General features: G+C 20.8%; 4 protein-coding genes across 4 annotated transcripts in view; 2 read left to right on the top strand and 2 right to left on the bottom strand.

The window, feature by feature from the left end:
- LOC127283225 (F-box/LRR-repeat protein 20) overlaps positions 1-20,880 on the bottom strand; it is a 122,236-nt gene that overhangs the window by 25,719 nt on the left and 75,637 nt on the right. The gene's annotated exons all lie outside the window — the stretch shown is intronic.
- LOC127283235 (uncharacterized) lies at positions 444-1,535 on the top strand. The gene is made up of 2 exons (XM_051307963.1): positions 444-589; positions 1,025-1,535. Exons 1-2 carry the CDS (start codon positions 583-585, stop codon positions 1,438-1,440), a joined length of 423 nt encoding a protein of 140 aa, XP_051163920.1. The 5' UTR covers positions 444-582; the 3' UTR covers positions 1,441-1,535.
- Positions 2,978-5,673, top strand: LOC127283234 (peritrophin-1-like). The gene is made up of 2 exons (XM_051307962.1): positions 2,978-3,136; positions 5,038-5,673. The coding sequence occupies exons 1-2, from the start codon at positions 3,130-3,132 to the stop codon at positions 5,610-5,612; spliced, it is 582 nt and encodes a 193-aa protein (XP_051163919.1). The 5' UTR covers positions 2,978-3,129; the 3' UTR covers positions 5,613-5,673.
- On the bottom strand, positions 6,868-16,099 carry LOC127283236 (uncharacterized). The gene is made up of 3 exons (XM_051307965.1): positions 15,932-16,099; positions 7,377-7,561; positions 6,868-7,217 (listed from the first exon to the last, which is right to left on the bottom strand). Exons 2-3 carry the CDS (start codon positions 7,550-7,552, stop codon positions 6,983-6,985), a joined length of 411 nt encoding a protein of 136 aa, XP_051163922.1. The 5' UTR covers positions 7,553-7,561; positions 15,932-16,099; the 3' UTR covers positions 6,868-6,982.

Genomic DNA, 20,880 nt, shown 5'->3' on the forward strand with positions numbered 1-20,880 from the left:
ATATTAGCGTAAATTAATATGTTATTAAGCTAATTTGTTTATGAAATAAAATCTAATTTATGCTGCATCTTGTATTATTTCCGAATAATTTTTTTAATTTTTCCATTGCAATGATTAATCTAAATTATCAAATTTAAAGTAATTTTAATCCTTTGTGTAATTTTTTTTTTAGTTTTAATGTTTGTATTTAGTTATTTTCATTTTTTTTGCCTAATTAAATATTTCCTCATTTTAAATTGTATAGTGTTTAGCCTAATTTGAAAATAATTCATTCGCTTTTTTTTTTGTTAAACTTTAAAAGATAAAAAATTTGATATAATTCTCATTTTTTTTAATTAAATAAAAGATCGTTTTTTTAAATTTTTATCTTACAGGAAACAAATGAAATTAGAAACTCCCTGGATCAATATTGAAATCCTCTCTGATGATGCGCCAATATGATAATCAATTTTTTTTTTTTGTAAAGATAAGAAACTGCGTCTTTATAAAAGGAAATTAATTTGTCTGTTGCATTCAGTATCAGTTTGTTCATTAAAAAAAAAAAGAATTAAACTAAGTGTCAGTTTTAAATTAATAACAATCATGAAAAGTAAGTCTCATAAAACAAAAATTTTAACTTAAAAGAAAAGACAATATATGCCTTTCACTTAATGTTTATTTTGTTCAAAAAGAAAATTAATTTAAATTATTAATCAATTATTAGAAACAAATTTAAATTAAGCAATTTTTGAGAAAACAATTAAAATTGGGCTTTATTTATTAATTTTTTATATTTTTATTATTGACGGTAGCAATATTTTTTTTCTATTAAAATTTAAATAATTATAATTAATTAAATAATTATATTCAAATAATTTATTTATTACTATTGTTAGTAATAAAATATAAAGATACAATAAATAGAAATTAATAAATTATATGATAATAAATTAATTTTTAATTGAAATTTGTTTCACTATAAATTAATTGTAATTTAATATTAAAAAAATGTTAATAATTGTTTAAAAAATATTTTTTTTTATAGGTATTTTAATTTGTTTGGCGGTGTTTATGGTGACGTTGATGATGGTTGAAGGTGATGACAAGCCAATTACACCAATTCCAAGAAATTGTCCAAAAAAAGACAGTTTAGATTATACCGTTCATATTGCTCACGAGAAAGATTGTACAAGATTTTATAAATGTCAAGCTGGAAAGAAAATACCAAAAGATGGTTTACAATGTCCAAAAATGATTGATGGTCATCGTCTATATTTCAATCCATCACTTCAAGTTTGTGACTGGCCATCAAAAGTTGATTGTCGTTTGCCAATAGTTGATGACGATGAACCAGACAGTGAAGAAAGAAATAATGAACAATTTGATGATGATGATAATAACAATTTATATGAAGATGATCTTCCAGAAGATTCTGTACTTAGTCGATTATTAATGAATTAATTTATAATTAATTTTATTTAACTATTATAATTTATAAGGACGTATTTTTGTACATTCATTTAAAAAAATATAAAATAAAAAAAATTCACAACCAACTTTTATACCTTGATAAATTATTTCAATAACATAAAATTTCAGCAAAATATATTTTTAAAATTTTTATACAATATCATTTTTTTTTTATATAAAGAAAATTTTACAAAAAATGTTTAATTCAACATTTGTTGAAGAAAAAAAATTCGTCATATTTGTGTTAAATTTTATTTGTTTATAAATATAATTACAGTGAAATCCACGTATATCGGATTTCAATGGGTTGGAAAAAAATCCGTTATCCATACTATATAGATATTAAATAAATTAGTTTTTCAATTTTTTGGAAGACGTAAAGGTAAAAGAAAAATGAAAATATAAAAATTACCGACATAGAAATCTACCTTACCGATGGATGGTTAAACAGGTTTTTTGAAAATATATAAAAATTACCGGCACAGAAATCTACCTTACCGACTGATGGTAAAGATTTTTTTTTTGAAATTTCACTCACTTTTAAAAACTGTTTTACCATCAGACGGTAAGGTAGATTTCTGCGTTGGCATATTTTCATTTTTCAAAAAACTGTTTCACCATCAGTCGGTAAGGTAGATTTCTATGTAGGTAATTTTTTTATATTTTTATTTTGTAACATTTTTTACTATCTTGTTAATTTTTTTACCATTTACAATTAATTTTAAAGTGTAAATAAATTATTAACTTCACTGACCTAACATTGAAATATTTTTATTCATACGTTTTCTTTTTTAGTTTTATAATATTATATAAAAAAATTATTAAAAAATTATTTTTCTCATATATACAATTAGATTATTAATGAAATCAGATTATTCGCAAAGACAATTACTTGACATCACACTGATAAGATTAATATTATCATTTATTATTACGCTAAAAAAAACCCTTCACTATACAGAAATACTATCTAATAATGTTAGTCAATTATTATAATTATTATAGCTATTAGGAGAATAAGAAAAATAAATTTAAAAATTAAAAAAAACTTATATGAAACTAAAAATGTCAATAGTTTTTTATTTTCATAACTTTGATTTTATTAAGTAAATATTTTTTTTAAAAATCATTTTTATTAGTTTGATTCGATTTTTTCAAAAACCTTAATTTGATTTGTTAAATGGATAAATGTAATTAAATATAAATGAAGCCAAACACTAGAACTTTGAACTCTGAAATACTAAGCATTCTTTATTAGGTATCAAAATCATTTCTACGAATTTTTATATAAATAAAAATCTCATTATCAATTATGTCAATTTAATTGAGAATTTGTTGAAATAAAAATTAAGAATGTTTATTAATTAATTGAATTAATAAATAATAAATAATTAAATAATTCATTAATTATTAGTTATTTATTATCATACCGAGATAAGTATAATAGTTTTCTAATAGTTTTTTGGCACCTTTGAAACTTATACGTTTTAATCATTGATATAAATCCTAGAATTAACAATTTCTACTGATTTTGATGCGATAACAAATAATAATCGATTTAATGATGATAACAAAATCAATTTATATAAAGAAGACGGTAAAACCTTACTTTTCATCAGTTTCTTGAATAAAAGCAACTATTAAAAATAGTGTTACTTATATTATACTTCAGGATAAATCATGAAAGGTATTAAAAAAAAATATTTTTTATGACAAATTTTGATTAAGAAACAAAATTTTTGTTTCTTTCACAAAGTAATTATGTTTTATTGGCAAATAGTAATATTTTTTTATATTTAATTTTGCAAATATAAAAAAATACTATTAAATAATTAATTAGATATTTTGTAATATGTAATTGTCATTTCAAAAAATTATTTTTGATTATAAAAATATATTAAATTAAAAAAATAAATTAAACAGCTATAAAGAAAATTAAATATTTTGTTCTCTATAAATGTTATTCAAATGTTTTCTTATTAAATTATGAATTAAACAAATTTATCAAAAATCTTATTTCAATCGCATATTTTTAGAATATTACCGATTACTTTTTTGTTTTTATTTTGTATAAATAAAATGTTTTTTTTTTACTAATTATTTTAAATTAATAAATTATTGTTATTGATTTATTTGTTAAATGGCATAAATGCCAATACAAAGAGGTTGCCGCTTTAAAAATTATACATTTTTTTAAAAATGAAGTTTTACAAAAAAATATATAAATTTTTTAAATCTACAATATTTGTGGAATCTAGAATTTTCAAAAAGGAATCAATTGTGTTCTGTTCGTCGTAACAAGGGTAAATATGTTTCGCTCTCTGTTCGCGGAGATAAGGACATTCAATAAAAATATGATAACATAAATTCGAAGATTCCAAACCACAACCCTCGCAATATCCCTTGGCGGGTGTTTTGTAAAATTTTTTATTAATAGCCAATTTTAAGAAAAATTTGTTAGAATGATGGATTTGACATAATAATCTAAGAAATTTTATAGATATTTTTTGTGCCAGATATGTTTTTGCCCCTATATATTTAACATTAGATTTGGAAACAGTTCTAACGATTGCGATTCTTGCACTCTTCTCGCATCTTCTGCTAACAAAAAATTGTCGAATTTTTCCAGCCATTTCGATTTGTTTGTCTGTAGTGTGACAATACTATCGGTCTAAAATGTATAGACCCCTGTCTTTAAAAGCTTATAACTTGGGTAATAAAGCAAAAAACTGAAAATATTTTTATAAATAATTCTTTGAAAAAATTTTTTTTAAATATTTTTTTATTGTTTTTAAACCAATTTCATATTTTACATAATTTAAATTTTGTTTCAAACCTGTGCGTTTATTTTTGATAGAGATAGCTTTTTATCTTTGTTTTAATTAACAGCGAAAAGTTAATAAAATAATGACTTTTTATTTATACAATATGTTTAAGAAGGAATCAAATATTATTAAAAAAAATTGGCTTTAAGATATCATATAAATTGAATGAGCTACAAGCTTTCAAAGTTGCCCTTTGTCAAAACCATGTATTTTTAATCTTTAAAAATCTGTAACAAATACAAAATTTTTTTTGGTTATTTGCAATTCTGTATAGAAACGTAGAAATAGTGTAGCTACTGATTCCATGTTGTCTTAATAACGTACGATTTTTTTTTATCCAAGTTATGAGCTTTCAAAGACAGGGGTCTTTATATTTTCAACCGATAGTAGTTAGGTTTTTTCATTCTTCCGCGTTGCGTCGATGTACTCAAAGAAAAAAGTTACCTGCTTATATACCAATTAAATTTACTTGAGACCTTATTATTGGAAATATTTTTTAAACGTTCGAAACACAATTTTGGAAATCTATCGTCATTCATCAACAGTATTTTTTCAATCCAGCCTAAGAGAAGTCGAAACACAGTCGCCGAAAGTTTTGTCAGTTCAAGTTCATATACCTAACCGCGTAACCTGGTGTATTTTTCGCTAAGAATAAGACTCTTTTATAGAAAGATGTCTGTAAATTAATAAATTAAAGTAATAAAATTTAATTATAAAATATTAAAATATAAAATTAAATATTAAATTTTAATTTTAATTTCAGGCCATCTCATAATTGTCTGCCTCTTTTTGGCTGGACCACTATTTTCATCGGCCTCAGATGATACAGAGTCACAAGGAGTAATTGATTGGAAGAATCCTAAACATTGCCAAGGAAGCTGTCCATTACAAGATCCCATGGATCATGTAATATTTCTTAAACACTCGGATTGTGACAAATATTGTTCGTGTAGTAATGGAAGACCTATAGCCAATCGTTGTCCTCCAGATTTATTTTTTAATACAGAAATAAATAGTTGCGATCGTCCTGAAAATGTCGATTGTACCCAATATACATTTTTCAATGCAATAAATTTTGAAGAAAAAGAAGAAGAAGAGGAAGTTGCTTTTGAAACAGTAACTCCAAGTTGGCAAAATCCTGACACATGTAAAGGCAATTGTCCCCAAGTAGATAAACCAGAGGCAGTGACTCTTTTAGAAAATAAAGATTGTAGCAAATTTTGTATGTGTCATATGGGCACAAAAATTGTCAAAGAATGTCCAGCAGGACTTATTTTTAGTCTTAGTGATCAAACATGTTCGTGGCCATATCTTGTTAAGTGTCCTCAACTTCCTTAATATTATTTTGTCATTTTTTTTTTTAATTTATAAATTTTTCAATAAATTCTTTTTATTATAATTTGTAATTTGTTTCTTGATTATTAACAATTTATTTCCTGATTATTATTATAGAAAATAAAAAATTTTAATTAAAATTAAATATTAAAATTTTGAATTTTTAATTAAATATTAAAATTAAAATTAAAAATTGATTAAAAAATTACACTAATTTAATATTTCAAAACTAAAATAACGAAAACGAGATATAAAAAAAATTTGTTTTCATATTAAAAATATTTTACAATATTTTTAAATATTTATAAATTGTAAAAAAGTTTGTAGGTATCCACATTTTTTTTGTCATATAAAATTTTTTTTTAATAATTTCTAAGGGATGAAATGAAAGAATGGAGAAAAAGAAAAAGAGGACTTTTAAAATAGCGTAAAATATTATATAATTTCTATAATAAATATAGCACTAATATTAACAATATTTAACAATTATAATTTATACGACTTTTTTTTTAATAAAAACATTCAATATAATTATCATTTTATTTAAATAACAATGTTTACATCAAAAATAGGTTAAAATAAATCAGTCGTATATCAATATATATAAATATGCATACATCAACTTTTGAAATACAATTTTTAAGTTATATGAAAAACCTTTGTCTTTGTACATTAGTAGCCATAGTTATTTAAAAAAAAACAACAAAAACGCCTGATTTATAATAACTAATTAATGAAAATGGAAATAAAACGAATAAAAAAAAATAATTCTACTTTCATTGTAAATACATAATGAGTACAATATATTACTACATTTTTTTCTTGACTAATTTTTTTTTTTCTTTTTTTTTTTGCAATTTTATCATTCAGTGTGAAAATTGTCCAAGATCTAAGGATGATCATTCATTTTTTTATTATATATTCAATAATCAAATATGTAACATTTATTATAGGTTTACTATATATGTCAACTGTAAATGTCAAAGTGATTGAAAAAAAAATGATTCACATTTTTTATTTCAAAAAGAAAAATTTTTTTTCCAATAATAAAAAATATCAAACAATTTACAAGACTTAACGTAGAAATTTCAGTCATTTTTGTAAACTTTACATATACTAGATATATATATATGAGTTCTTTGTAAAGCAATTTCAATAATTTAAATAGATAAAAAAAATTATGAATTTTTTTAATAAATAATAATTATTAATAATAATTGAAAGCTATTAATTGGTTATGTTTATTTAATAAATAAATTTTAGCAAATGAGAATATTTTTTTTAATATTCATTGAAGATATTTTCTTTTTTCCTCGCATGTTAAAATAAATTTTTTTTTTTTTATGTCGGAACTTTATATTTAATCAGAAAAATTATTGTATATCACGATAATATTTTGCCAATAAACTATAAGGATGTGATAATCGTTGAATTTTATCTTGAATCAGATGAGGTCTATTTTTATTTAAATTCAATGATAAATCATCATTTTCCATTTCGATGTCTCGATAATTTTCACGACCTTGATTTAATATCATTTTCAATGTATCGCTAGGATTGTTGTAAATCGTTGATGTTAGAAGTGGTTCAGATGATCTTTTACCATATCTAGTAAAATAATTAAAAAAATATATATATTTTTAATTAATAATAAAAAAATAAAAAAAAATTTTTTATTTCCCCCAAAAAAATTATTTTTATTTTCAAAATTATCAAATAAATCATAATTTAGGAAATTTAATTTTTTTCTTAAATAAAAATTGTTACCTGGGTTTTCCATTAAGATTATAATAATCTTTTATAAGCTCTAGATATTTTCTTAAATCTTCTGCACTGTTAAATACTTTTGGTGGCATTGGCCTTGCCATTGGTACTCCATTTCCATGCATAATTAGTGAGCCTACTAATAATACAAGACTTATCCAAGTTATTTGCCCAACCATTGTTCGTTTCTATTTAGTGAAATATATAAATTACATTAAAAAATATATTTTAAATTATTATTTAAAAAAAAAATGTACTAATTTATTTAAAAAAAATTAAATTATATAATTTAATTTAATTTTTTTTTTGTTATTTTTATTATTTATTTAAACACTCGTTTTTAACCCCTAGGGGTTTATAAAAGCGGATTCTCTTTACAAATAAATTATTATTATTTTTATTTTATTATTATTTATTTTTTTATTTTATTAGTTTATTATTTTAGTAAAATAAAATAATCAAGCAGAAAAAATTATTATTTTCTATTTTAAAAATCGATTTTAATTTTTTTTATTTATTTTAATTTTTAATTTTGTATAAAAAAATTTATAAAATGAATATAAAAGTATTTTTTTCATACTCGAATTGCGTCATTTTAACAATAAATATTTATTATCCAGGTTAGTCATTGAATCAGAAATAATTAATAAATATACTTTTCCAATACTTAATGAAAATTATCTTTCCAACTAAATAATAATATATTTTGAAGCTTTGAAAATTAATAGAAACTGTTATATAGTTTCAAGTGTCGATCAAGTTTTGATTAAGAGGCATAATAATGAATCAAAAGGGATATATAAATGAATGGTTTTCTAAAGAACGGACATAATATATTTATTTAATATATATATATATATATATATATATTTATATATATATATATGAAGCTGTGATTTTCTATATATGTAGAAAACTTTTAAACTTGGAAACTTTCAAACCGGACCTCGAGACTGCGCGAGTTACCTGTTGCACCACCCTTTGAATCCTCTTTGCGAGGGTGTAAGTGAGCTTGTGACAACTTTGACGTTCAAGTTATACTGGCTAACTCAAAGCATCGATTTACACAAACTCAACAACTTTATTAAAGAACAAGAACTTTATTTGATTTCAAAAATCAATTTCAAAATTTTCAATATTTATTTTTTTATAAACTATTTTTTTTATTTTTTAGTTTCTATTTAATTTTTTTTATTATTTAAATCCAAAAAAAACAGAGATAAAATTTTCTTCAAACAAAAAAAAATATTTTGTTATAAAGAAAAATATTAATTTTATTTATTTGATTTATTATTATTATTTAATTATAAATTATTATTTATTAATATTTTAATATTATTAATTGTTAGTAATTATTTATTTATTTATTTATATACGGGACTTTAAAAATAAAGTAAAGTTTAAAATAAAGTATAATAAAGTCTTATTATGTTGGATAATTTAGATTTCCTTAATTAATAAATTTAATTAATTAACTTAATTAACAAATTGTACAATATATCTGTATAACGCTGCTAAATTATATTATATTATTATTATTATTTATTTATTTATTTATTATTTATTATTATAACTATTTATTTATATATTTATTTTATCAATGACTATCGTAAGAGAAAATTTCCTTTCAGTACGAAATTATTTTTTCTAGCGAAAATAAAATAAATTTGTCGCAAATAAATAATTTTTTTAATTCAAAAAAATATTATTTTAATTCAAAAATTAGATTTAATTAATTATTATTTTAATTGAAAATAAATATTATATTTTTAATTAAAAAAAAAAAAATACCAATTTGATTGAAATAAAAAAGAAAAAAAAAATTGTTCTTTACGTGTAAATAAAAAATGAATTATTGTCAAAGAATCATGTACTCGCAATAGGGGGAATTTAAAAGCCATCAATTACGAATCATTTAACAAGAAGGATTTTCAAGTCTAGTGCACCTCTTCATTTCCTCATGTAAAGGTAAGTGGAAGGTTTATTGTTTTATGGTATATATCGTTTGGCATTATAGTATAATTAACACGGAATGAATATATAATCATTTATTATAATGCATAATAATTGTTTGGGTCTCAATTGCATTCCATTTTTTATTATTATTATGACATTTAAAATACTTCAATTTAAAAACATATCCCTTTATCATATTTACTATATAATAAATATATATAACTAAAATTAATTAAATATTTATATAATTGATTAACAATTATTTATTACATTAAATTTATTCATTAGCGAAAATAAACAATAATATATATATATATATATATATATATATATATATATATATATATATATATATATATATATATATTTAAACTTATAATTGATGATAAAAATAATAAATAAATTAATAAAAAAATTAAAAAATAAAAAATTATTTAATTAAAATTTATTTAATTATTAAAAATTTTAAATAATCTAATAATAAAAATATAAATTAAAAGTTACAATTTATATAAAAATTCTTATAATTTTTCTCTTTTCGCGAAATTATTTTTAATTAGTATATATATATATATATATATAACGTGTACATCTAATTAACAAAGTGTGTATAAAAATGAAAAATTCTTTTTGTTTTTATCTAAAACACCTTTCATTCCTTTGTGTCATTAAAAAAGAGATGAAAATACATTGTTTTACAATTGGTTTATAATTCGCATTAATGCAAATTCCATGTACATTATATATTTCCTGCTGGAGAATTTTTTTTTATATTATTCTTCTTTAAAAAAAATTTATAATTATAAAATTTTTTTTTAAAAATTTAAAAATAAAAATTTTTAAATTCATAAAAAATAATTTTCAAAAAAAAAAAATTTTTTTTTCTAAGTTTATTGAAATATTTTTTTTTGTAATATAAAATTTTAGATGTTATAGGAAAAATGTTTTTCACAGAATAAAGGCAAATATTTGAAGTATAAATATAGTGCAAAAAAAAAAAAAAAAAAAAATATGGAAATTTGAGAAAACTAGAAGCGATACTATTTTACACTAAAAATTTTCTAAAGTAAAACGAAATTCAAATCCTTTTTATATACAAATAGCAATTTTGCAAGCGTGAAGACAGATATCGTATAGCATGAAAATTTCGTATTTCTTGCACGTTTTCACCTATATATGTGTGTATATGATCTTCAAGAAACAATAGTTTCAGAGAAAAAGTTAATATATTTAATTTTCAACAATTTGTTTCTTTTCTCAAATTTCAGTAAAAAAAAAGATCAAATAAAATTTTCATTCTTAAAATTTATTTCTAACAAAAAATATTTTTTTTATTTTAGAATTTTATTTATTATTTGTCATTTATTTACTTCTTAATTAATTTATTGTTTCTAAAAAAAACAACTACTTTTTTATTAGAAAAAAATAATTAAATTACAAATTGAAATCAAAATATGTAAATAAAGTGTCAAATATGCTCATGTATGATCGACGCCCGAATGAAATAACAAGTTTTCTTTCTTTTTGTTACTATTTTCCGCCACAATAATTTCATGCATTAAAATTTTAATTGTTCGCTATTACATCGTAAACTCTTTTTTTTTATTTTATTTCTCATTGACCTAAATTAAAGGAATATGACTTTCAAACCACACATATATCCCCCGCGCAATGGTAATTATTTTTTAATAATTTAAAGTGAGGGAAACTCATTTTCAAAATTTTATATCTATTCTCAAGTAACTCAAGTTTTTCATTATATCCATAAAAAAAATTTCTATACATATCCAACGCAAAGCTATATTTAAAACTATAATTTATTAAATTCTCTCTATAATTAGAAGAAAAAAAAAATTCATTCGTTTCGCAAATATTTTCCACAGCTTCGAAAATAACAAAATTATAAACAATTAAAAACATAAATTATTATAAAATGCGTATATATATGGGCAAATCCACAGAACCGGCCGATTTCATGTTACTCACATATTTTTCTATTTTAGAAGTATTATATTAATTATTTTCATACTTCAACCATTTTGTAATATCTCTGAGAACCTATTGAAATAAGAAAATTGAATAAATGTGAACCTTCTAGTCTTTTATAAAAAATAAAATCGAATTAAGTAACTTAAAAAATGAAATTTACGGTGTTACTCCAGGTATAAATTTTAATTCTTATAGGTATAACTTGTTCGGCATAGATCCGAACAATTCCAAACTGTGGTGAATTATAGTTTACTTATTGAAGAATGTTTTGAAAGTAATAAAAAATATGTGCTTTTAAATAAAAAGAAATGATAGTCGTTGAAAGTAGCGTTACTCATTATTTTATAATAATGAAATGTCTATACATTTTTGTAAATATATTTTGCGGCGATAATTCGATTTGAATTTTTCAAATTGGAGCTTATTGCTTGTGAACAGACGAACAAATGTATGTATCATAGAATAGAGTGCAATCAGAATTAAAGAAAATATTCCAATAATTATCACTCTATGTTTAAGCGTGAACCATTTTCAACATAGCCTTTTTTCAGTAGCACAACTACAGAATAAAATATGATGAGTTGAAAACATGTGTGATTATATAAAGACATTATTATAATTCTTGTATGCAAACGCCAAATTATATTTTCAATTTATAACGTCTAAAAATTAAAAATAAAAAAAAATTTATCGAAATTTAACTAGTTAATCGTGAAAAATGAATTATCCTTTCATTTGTTTTATTTTCAAAGTTATATCAAAATCGATGTCAATAATGTCAGTTTGTTGGTTAAAATAGTTAATATCAAAATTAGTAAGTAAACAATTTAATTTACAGAAATAAAAAATTAAATGCTAATAAATAAAATATATAATAAAATATGATAAAATATAAATAATTTATTTTTGATAATTAAAAAATTAATTATTTGTATTTTATCATATTTTATTATTCAAAATGTTTTGCACATATTTCAAATAATATATAAAAAAAACAAAGAAATGCCATTTTTAATTATAATTTCCAGAAGAAAAATAATATTTTCGTTTTTGGCTTTTAACTCAAACGGCATTAAAATAAAATGAATCACGCAAGAAGATAATTATTCTTGAATATATTTTAAAGAAAGTAAACCATAAATAAAAGGTGTGCTTGCTATTTGGAAAATTTTCATCTTGATAAGTAAAAATCGGCCGGTTCTGTGGATTTGCCCATATATACTAATTGAGAAAAATTCGAAAAGAAAAAATAATTCTTTTTTCTCGGAAAATTCAAGTATTTTTAAATATAATTAGTTGCGTTATTAATGTAAATTTTCTTTAAAAATAACTTGGAAATTTTAATTTATATCAAAAATAAATTTTCTTGTATAATATTATTTTAATAATTTTTTCATAAAGAAAAAATGATTCATTATTATTTTTTTTTTTATATGCATTAATTTTATTTATTGCTGCAGAACATTAAAATCAAAATGAAATATTTTTATCTTACTTTTTAACGACACCGACAAGTGGTCGTTTTATTATTTTTCAAGTAAAAATTCATGAAACTGCACGAAAGACAACATCTTCGTATTCTGCAGCAATAGTGAATCTCATAATGTTGTAAACTCGTAATTATTATATCGCTTTTTATAATATAAAAATTATAATTAAGTTTAAAGTACCTTTAAGTATATTTTTTTTTCTTTTTTTTATTATATTAAAAAATTCTTCATTTTTTTTTTTCATGAAAAATTTTTTTCAACGTCAATAAACTAATTTTGCACTTTATATGCGCTCATTTATACTTGGTGTGTAAAAGGGGTTGTAATTTTTTTTTATCAACTATATGAATAATATAATATCACATGAGAGAAAATATAAATATAAAAATGAGAATTATGTTTATAGAAATGAGAATTCTTGGACTATTATTAAGTTTTGTATATACTGAAAAATGGTGAAATAATAGTAAGAACAAGAAAAATGCAAATATTCTGAATTAAATGCCACATGTAAATGCAAAAAAGGGTGAATACAAGCTGCAGTCTCGAGGGTATGAATATTTATTAATTATTCGATTTTACAGATAATTTACTATTTAATCTTGTTTTTCCATTTTTTAAAATATATTTTTCAAAATTTTAATTTCTTTTTTATTAAAAAATCAATTTTTAATTGGTATTACAAAAAAAAACAAATAACAAAACTCGACAGTAAATATGGAGAAAAAGTGAGAAATTCATGTTATTAAATATTTTATGAATGCGGTTATGGAACAAATTTCCTTTTAAAAATTGATATTCTCATTTATTACATTGATGAATTTCTATAATATATTTTGATGAAAGAAACTGATCCACTGTTTTTTTTTGTTTCTTTTGACAAGATAATCTATAAATTAGTGGCTCTATAAATAAGAAAATCGTACAATGAGAAATGAATTTCTATCATTCTTGATGTAACTCTTGTGTATATCTTGTGAAAAAATTTCCATTAAAAATGAAATAAAAAATATTAATTATTCAATGCTTAAACTTGACACATTTTCTCCATATTTTTTAATTATATAAATTCTTAACAAAAAAAAAAAAAAACAAAAAGAAATGAAAATGATATTTAAAGAAAAAATATTTAATTTTCAAATATTTAATCAATAAATTAATTTCGGAAATTTTTGCAAATTTTTGCAAATTAAACAAATTTAATTTTATTTATTATAATTATTAATTTATTGTAAATAAAATTATTATAAATAAATCAACATAAATAAATAATTAAATAAATATATCACTAAATAAATTAATAATTGATTATAAATAAATTAACATAAATAAATTAACATAAATAATTATAAATAAATTAATATAAATAATGAATCGTTGAAATTTGTATTATCGCGAATTAATGATTTCACATATTCATTATTTGAAGATCTCTTCAATTCTATGCTTGTACTACTTAATTAAAATGTCATTACTTCAGTTATTTTCTCACAATTTTTTTTTTTTTTCAAACTTTATATTTGTTTTTGCACTTTGCTCTCTAAAATTAATTAAATATTAAACAAGCCCTTATATAATTTTTGAATTATCAGAAAATCAGGAAAAAAAATTTTCACTTTTAATAAAAAAGAAAAATAAAATTACAAATATGAGATACAACAAATATTTATTTATTTAAAAAAAACGAAATAAAAAAACCCTAATTACTTGACTAAGTAAAATACTGAAGTTTATAGAAAACTTTCTTATTTAGAAATTGTAAATTGGTAAAATAATGATCTTAGAAAAGTTTAGAGTGCAATATTTAACAATGAAAACTCACTCCCTTTTGTATTCTCGTATGTACATATATATTCGTAAGTTTTAATGAAAAACAATGAATTAAGATGCACCACTCTAAAAACTTTTTCTTTGACCTTTTAATATATGTTTAATTTTTTCATTATATTTTGCGAAAAATGTGCTTCTTGTACATATATATATATATACGAAACAGGAGAAAATTATTTTTAAATAAAAAAAACCATAATAAATTTTTCAACAAGTGCCTTTTATCCGCCAACACAAAATTAATTATTCATTTCCGTTATTATTGTGATATATTAGAAAAGTTTAATTTTAAAATGAATTTTTCTTTTAAATAAAAATAATTTCAATAAAAAAGAAAATATTTAAATTTAAAAATAATTAATTTTTATTTATTTTAAATAAATGTCAAAAAAGTGACTATTTTTATAATTTAATAATTTTAAAAATTTTGTATTCTTTTTCATTATATCAAATTTTATTTATTGTCAAAAAAAGATAAAAATTTTCCAAAAAAAGATTAATTTAATTCTATTTGTTATATTAATATAAATATGTAACTTAAACGATTATTTATTTAAATAAATGATTAAAAATGACAAAATAACGTAATTAATAAAAAGGAATTAAAATTTTAAAAATTAATAATTTATTTATATTAATGAACAATTAATAAATAATTTTTTGGAAAAATCGATACATTTGGATATGTAATATTGATGATTTTATTTTTAAAATGCAACAAGTATAATGTATTTCTAAAAGAAGATAATACTTCCAATTGTATCGCTTCTATCGTTACAATGAAACATAATAATTAATTATATATTTTACACGAATTTTAAATTTCCCAAGAGAAAATTTTTTCATAACTAATTTTTTTAAATTAAAATTTTCTTAAATTTCATTTCGTTTATTTGAAAAATTATTTATTTAATATGTTTATAATTAAGAATATTAAGAAAATTTATTTTCTTATTAATATATTTTTTAGTTATGATTTTCTTTAGTTATGTATTTTTTTAGTTACAGTTTCTTATAGTTACGGTTTTTAGTTACCAATTTTATTTATTAATTTATTTTTAATTTTTCTTAATAATTTTTTCAAACATTACTTTTTTTTATTATTTAAAAAATTTTTTATTATAAAATTAAAAAATGGTATAAAAAATATATTTTTATTTCACAAAAAATATATTTTCTCTTAAATAGTTTAATTTCAAAAAAAAAACTTGAATCACTTTACCTACCGTTTTGAAAAAAAATATAAAAAACCAAAAAAAAAAAATAATTTTTTTTTTTTTTTGAAGCACTTACAAAAGAATTGCGTCGTTTGAATTGAGAATCCTTTGATTTAATTTTTTGAAAAACTGAATTTTTTTCTAAAATAATCAAGAACCGAAGAAACGGATTCAAGTATAACAATTAGTTTGAAAAAAAAGTTCTAGAACCAGACTCGTTTGGTTGCGGATATAACGATGAGACGGATTGCTTCGCGTACCATCCATATATATCCAACCCAGAAACTAGCACCCTCCAACGCACACCCCTTAGGCGCGCTAACTTTGCGCAGCCAATCCTCGATTCACGGTACAATTTTCGTCTCTGCAAAAAGGTAAATCCCCCCCCCCACAATTTTCCTGCGACCAAAGAAAAAGGAAAAAAAAAAAAAAAAAAAAAGTAGGAGTAAATCGTCTTCAATAAAATTTTCACAGAAAGCTTAAGTTTTCAGATGATGAGTATCTATAAAAGGAGGCAAATACAGAAAAAAAATATAAAAAAAAAATTAAAAAAAAAAATTCTCAAGTGGTTTATTTATATATAAATTTATTAAAATGCCTTGCGTTTATTTGTATTTATACTAAATTAATTACACTATTTTATTAATTTATTAATATAAAACCCAATTTAAAAAAACAAAACCGAAAAAAAATTTTTAAACAAATTTTAAACGGAAATTTTTTAAATTTTTCAGTTCAGCAAATTTTCATTTAATGGAATTATTTTTTAAAATTTAATTAATTAATTTATTTATTAATAATAAATAAAAAAATTAATTTATTAATATAATAAATTAATTAATTCAAAATTTAATTGGATATTAGTAAGAGTAAAAATAAAATACTAATTAGCTAAATTTACTTCAATAATAATAATTTAAATATATATTATTTTTTACTAATATTATTATTGTTAAAAAAAACTGCCATAAATTATTACATCACCGCTACAATAAATATTGGCACCTAAAAGTTCAAAAAAAAAAAAAAAAAAAAAAAAATGTCGTGACGCTCTCAGAAACTGTATAATTAGATACCAACTTTAAGCATAAAAAAAGTTTCGATTTTTTTTAAATTTTATCAAAAATTTATGATATTGGTAAAGTTTTTTAAAAGATAAAATTATCAGAAGGGTTATAATATTTATCCCTCTCCACCCTTTTGATATATTTAAAATATGTATATAAATAATTTCGTCATTACCTATTATATAAATATATATTTATATAGAATAGAAAAATAAAATTTGAAAAATTTTTTTTATTCTTTTTTTATTTTTACATTTAATGCAAATTTTTTATGCTAAAAAAATTTTTTTCTATTTATCTTAATGCGCCTAAAGCTACTTGGAATTATTTATATAAAATCGAGACTTTACCCCTCGTTTATTTTTTGTAGTCACTTTTATATAACGAGTTTATTCCAATAGAAACATATATCCCTTTTATATATTTTTATTTATATTAGTGAATCATAAGACATCACGAAAAAAATTTTTTTTTATGAATACATAGTTTAATTAAAAGAAAATAATTTTTTTTTATTAATATTTTCCGTAAATATTTAACATCTAATTTTTCATGTTATAATAATTTTTATAAACTAATGAACATGTTTGGAACTTGTTCAAATAAGTTTCAAATTGTCCTAAACATGTTCGAAACTTGTTCAAACAAGTTTCATACTGAATCAAACCTGTTGGGAACTTGTTCCATCAAGTTTCATAATGTATCGAACCTGTTGGGAACTTGTTTGAATAAGTTTTAAATTGTCCTGAAAATGTTCGAAACTTGTTCGCACAAGTTTCATAATGACTCGAACAAGTTTCATGATGAATCGAATCTGTTGGGAACTTGTACGAACAAGTTTTATACTGAATCGAACATGTTGGAAACTTGTTCAAACAAGTTTCATACTGAATCAAACCTATTAGGAACTTGTTCCATCAAGTTTTATAATGAATCGAACCTGTTGGAAACTTGTTTGAATAAGTTTCAAATTGTCCTGAACATGTTCGAACAAGTTTCATAATGAATCGAACCTGTTTGGAACATGTTCGAATAAATTTCATTTTTGAACATGTTTGGAACTTGTTCGAATAAGTTTCAAAATATCCTAAACATATTTGAAACTTGTTTGAACAAGTTTCATGATAAATCGAACCTGTTGGGAACTTGTTCCGACAAGTTTTATACTGAATCTAACATATTGGGAACTTGTTCGAACAAGTTTTATACTGAATCGAACAAGTTTCATACTGAATCAAACCTGTTGGAAAATTGTTCGAACAAGTTTCATAATGAATCGAACCTGTTGGGAACTTGTTTGAATAAGTTTCAAATTGTCTTGAACATGTTCGAACAAGTTTCATAATGAATCGAACCTGTTGGGAACTTGTTCGAATAAATTTCATACTTGAACATGTTTAGAACTTGTTCGAATAAGTTTCAAAATATTCTGAACATGTTTGAAAACTTGTTCGAACAAGTTTCAAAATATAATGAATTTGTTTGGAACTTGTTCAAATAAGTTTTAAATTGTCCTGAACATGTTTGTAACTTTTTCGAACAAGTTTGAATAATGAATCGAACAAATGTTTCATATTTTAAATTTGTTTTTAAAGGAATTTTAAATTGTTCTGAACAAGTTTGAAACTTGTTCGAATAAGTTTGAGGATTCAAAATGTTTTTAAACAAATTCCAAATTAATTTTAAAAAAATGTCGATCTAAAGTTAATAAATTAATAAACTCGGTGAAGTAAATAAAAATAATCTTGAACAAGTTATAAATAATAATAAATAAATAATTAATAAATAATAAAAAATAAACAAATAATAAATAAATAATAGATAAATAAATAATTAACCCCTTAACTGCTGATGACGACAATTTTGTGCGTCAAATCTTCGTCATTGCAATTGAGGGGTTAATAAATTAAAAGAATAAAAGTTAGTTTGATCGAATAATCAACTTGAACGTGAGTTTAATAATTTTTTTAACCTTAATATTTTATTATGTAAATTTGTTAACATTAAAATTTATCATCTAAAATCGTTTATAATATATAAATTTTACGGAGAAAAAAACATTGTATATAACGTAGACACTTGTTGCACATTGTTTTAAAATGTATTTTATTCCCCTTTTGATTTCGTCCATTTCAAGAGTTTTGAATTTCATATTTTTCATGTAAACAATATCTTCTAAAAGAGTTTTTATTTTTTAATAATTATAAAATATTACTTAAAAGATTTTATGACCAGTATAAAAAAAATATGATGTACGTATATTTATATTACACGTTGTTTTTTTTTCTAAAAAAAACTATTTCTTCTCTTATTTACAACCATATATAAATTATTAATTTACAAAATATTTTTTGTTCAGATTTTTATTTGTTTTAAACAATTTGTTTATTACTATTCAAAAAAATTAGTTTTTTTTAATTACTTCTGCTTTTTGTTTATAACTTTGAGAGAGAGAGAGAAAAAAAATGGATTATAAACTGAAGACTATATAAGATAAATTATATCGCGTATATGTTTACATATAGTATATAATTTTTATGATCAATATTCAGATGCACAATGTACCAATCATAAATTTTTTTTTTTTAATAATGTAAAATACTATAAGGCGTTATTTTCAATATTTATAACTTTCATAAATTTCAAATAATATTCAAAATAATAATAACGTTTCTTTTATAATCTATAAAAAATGTTCCTTAGACAATTTTAATTCAAAAACAGTTATTTTCTAAATTATAAATAAAATCTAAAAAGTAATTATTAAATAGAAAATGAAGTTTTTTTTTAAATACAATTCAAAAATTAATTAATTAATTAATTAATAAAAGTAATTTATAATTTAAATAATTCTTTAATTTCCCCTAAAAAAAATATTTAATTATATTTAATAATTTAATTAATAATATTATGATAATAATAATTTAATATTTAATATTTAATAATTTAATATTTAATACTATTTTTTCTGAAATTTTTTTCAATTACAAAATTTTTTATATCAGCAATTTTGTAAATACAAATTTTATACATTTTTTTTTTTATATATATTTAATGAGACAGTTTATATATATGGAACATGGTATATAGAAGCTAAAGTACCTTGCATTAGACGAATTGAGACTAAGAAGGGAAAAGCTTTTCTGAGTGGGTGTAGTTGGGAGTGTTGGCGGATTTGTGAGAAAACTTTAGGTTGCAAGAAAGGAGAAAAGGGTTTGGAACCGGAAGGAGAGAAAAAAAGAAAGAGAGAGAGAGAGAGAGGGAGAGAGAGTATGAGAGAAATTATATTAATAAGAGAGTATCCTGCTGTGTTCATAAATTATTTATTGCCCATCATATATGGCCTATAATACTAAATCCCTGTTAAAAAAAAAAATATATATATATAAAGTTGTAATATGTACACGAGGTCAAGATAGTGTAATCAATTTTCTTTTAATATTTAAGATTATCCCCCAAAATTTCATAATTAAAAAGGTGGAAATATTTATACAGTATATATTACACTATTAGAAAAACTAAATTTATCTTTTTCTTATTTTTCCATTCTAAATATAGAAATGAATTATATGGCTAAAAATAAAAATCCCAATGAAATATTTAGAAAAACAAAGATGAATAATAGTTTTGACAATAAAAAAATAAATTATAATATTTTAAAGTATCGGTTATAGTCAATGAAAATATTTTCAGATGTAAAAAAACGGAATTTTTTTCTATTATGACAAAATTTTAGTTTCATATAGCATTTTTTTAAAAAATGTATATATTTAAAAATATCCATCTTTAAAAGCGCCTTAGAGGGGTTGTATCTACATATATTGCGAATTTAGTCACGATCGATCCATTTTAGGTCGAGGTGAAACCAAGGTAAGAATAGTATACACGAGAAGTGAATCTTTTGAGATGAGAGAAAAAGAATCAAGTGGCAATGTTCAAAAAAAAAGAACCAATAAAA

Source organism: Leptopilina boulardi, unplaced genomic scaffold (genome assembly GCF_019393585.1).
Source record: "Leptopilina boulardi isolate dan_hultmark-lab unplaced genomic scaffold, ZJU_Lbou_2.1 LbouV2_31, whole genome shotgun sequence".
Lineage (NCBI taxonomy): Eukaryota > Metazoa > Arthropoda > Insecta > Hymenoptera > Figitidae > Leptopilina > Leptopilina boulardi.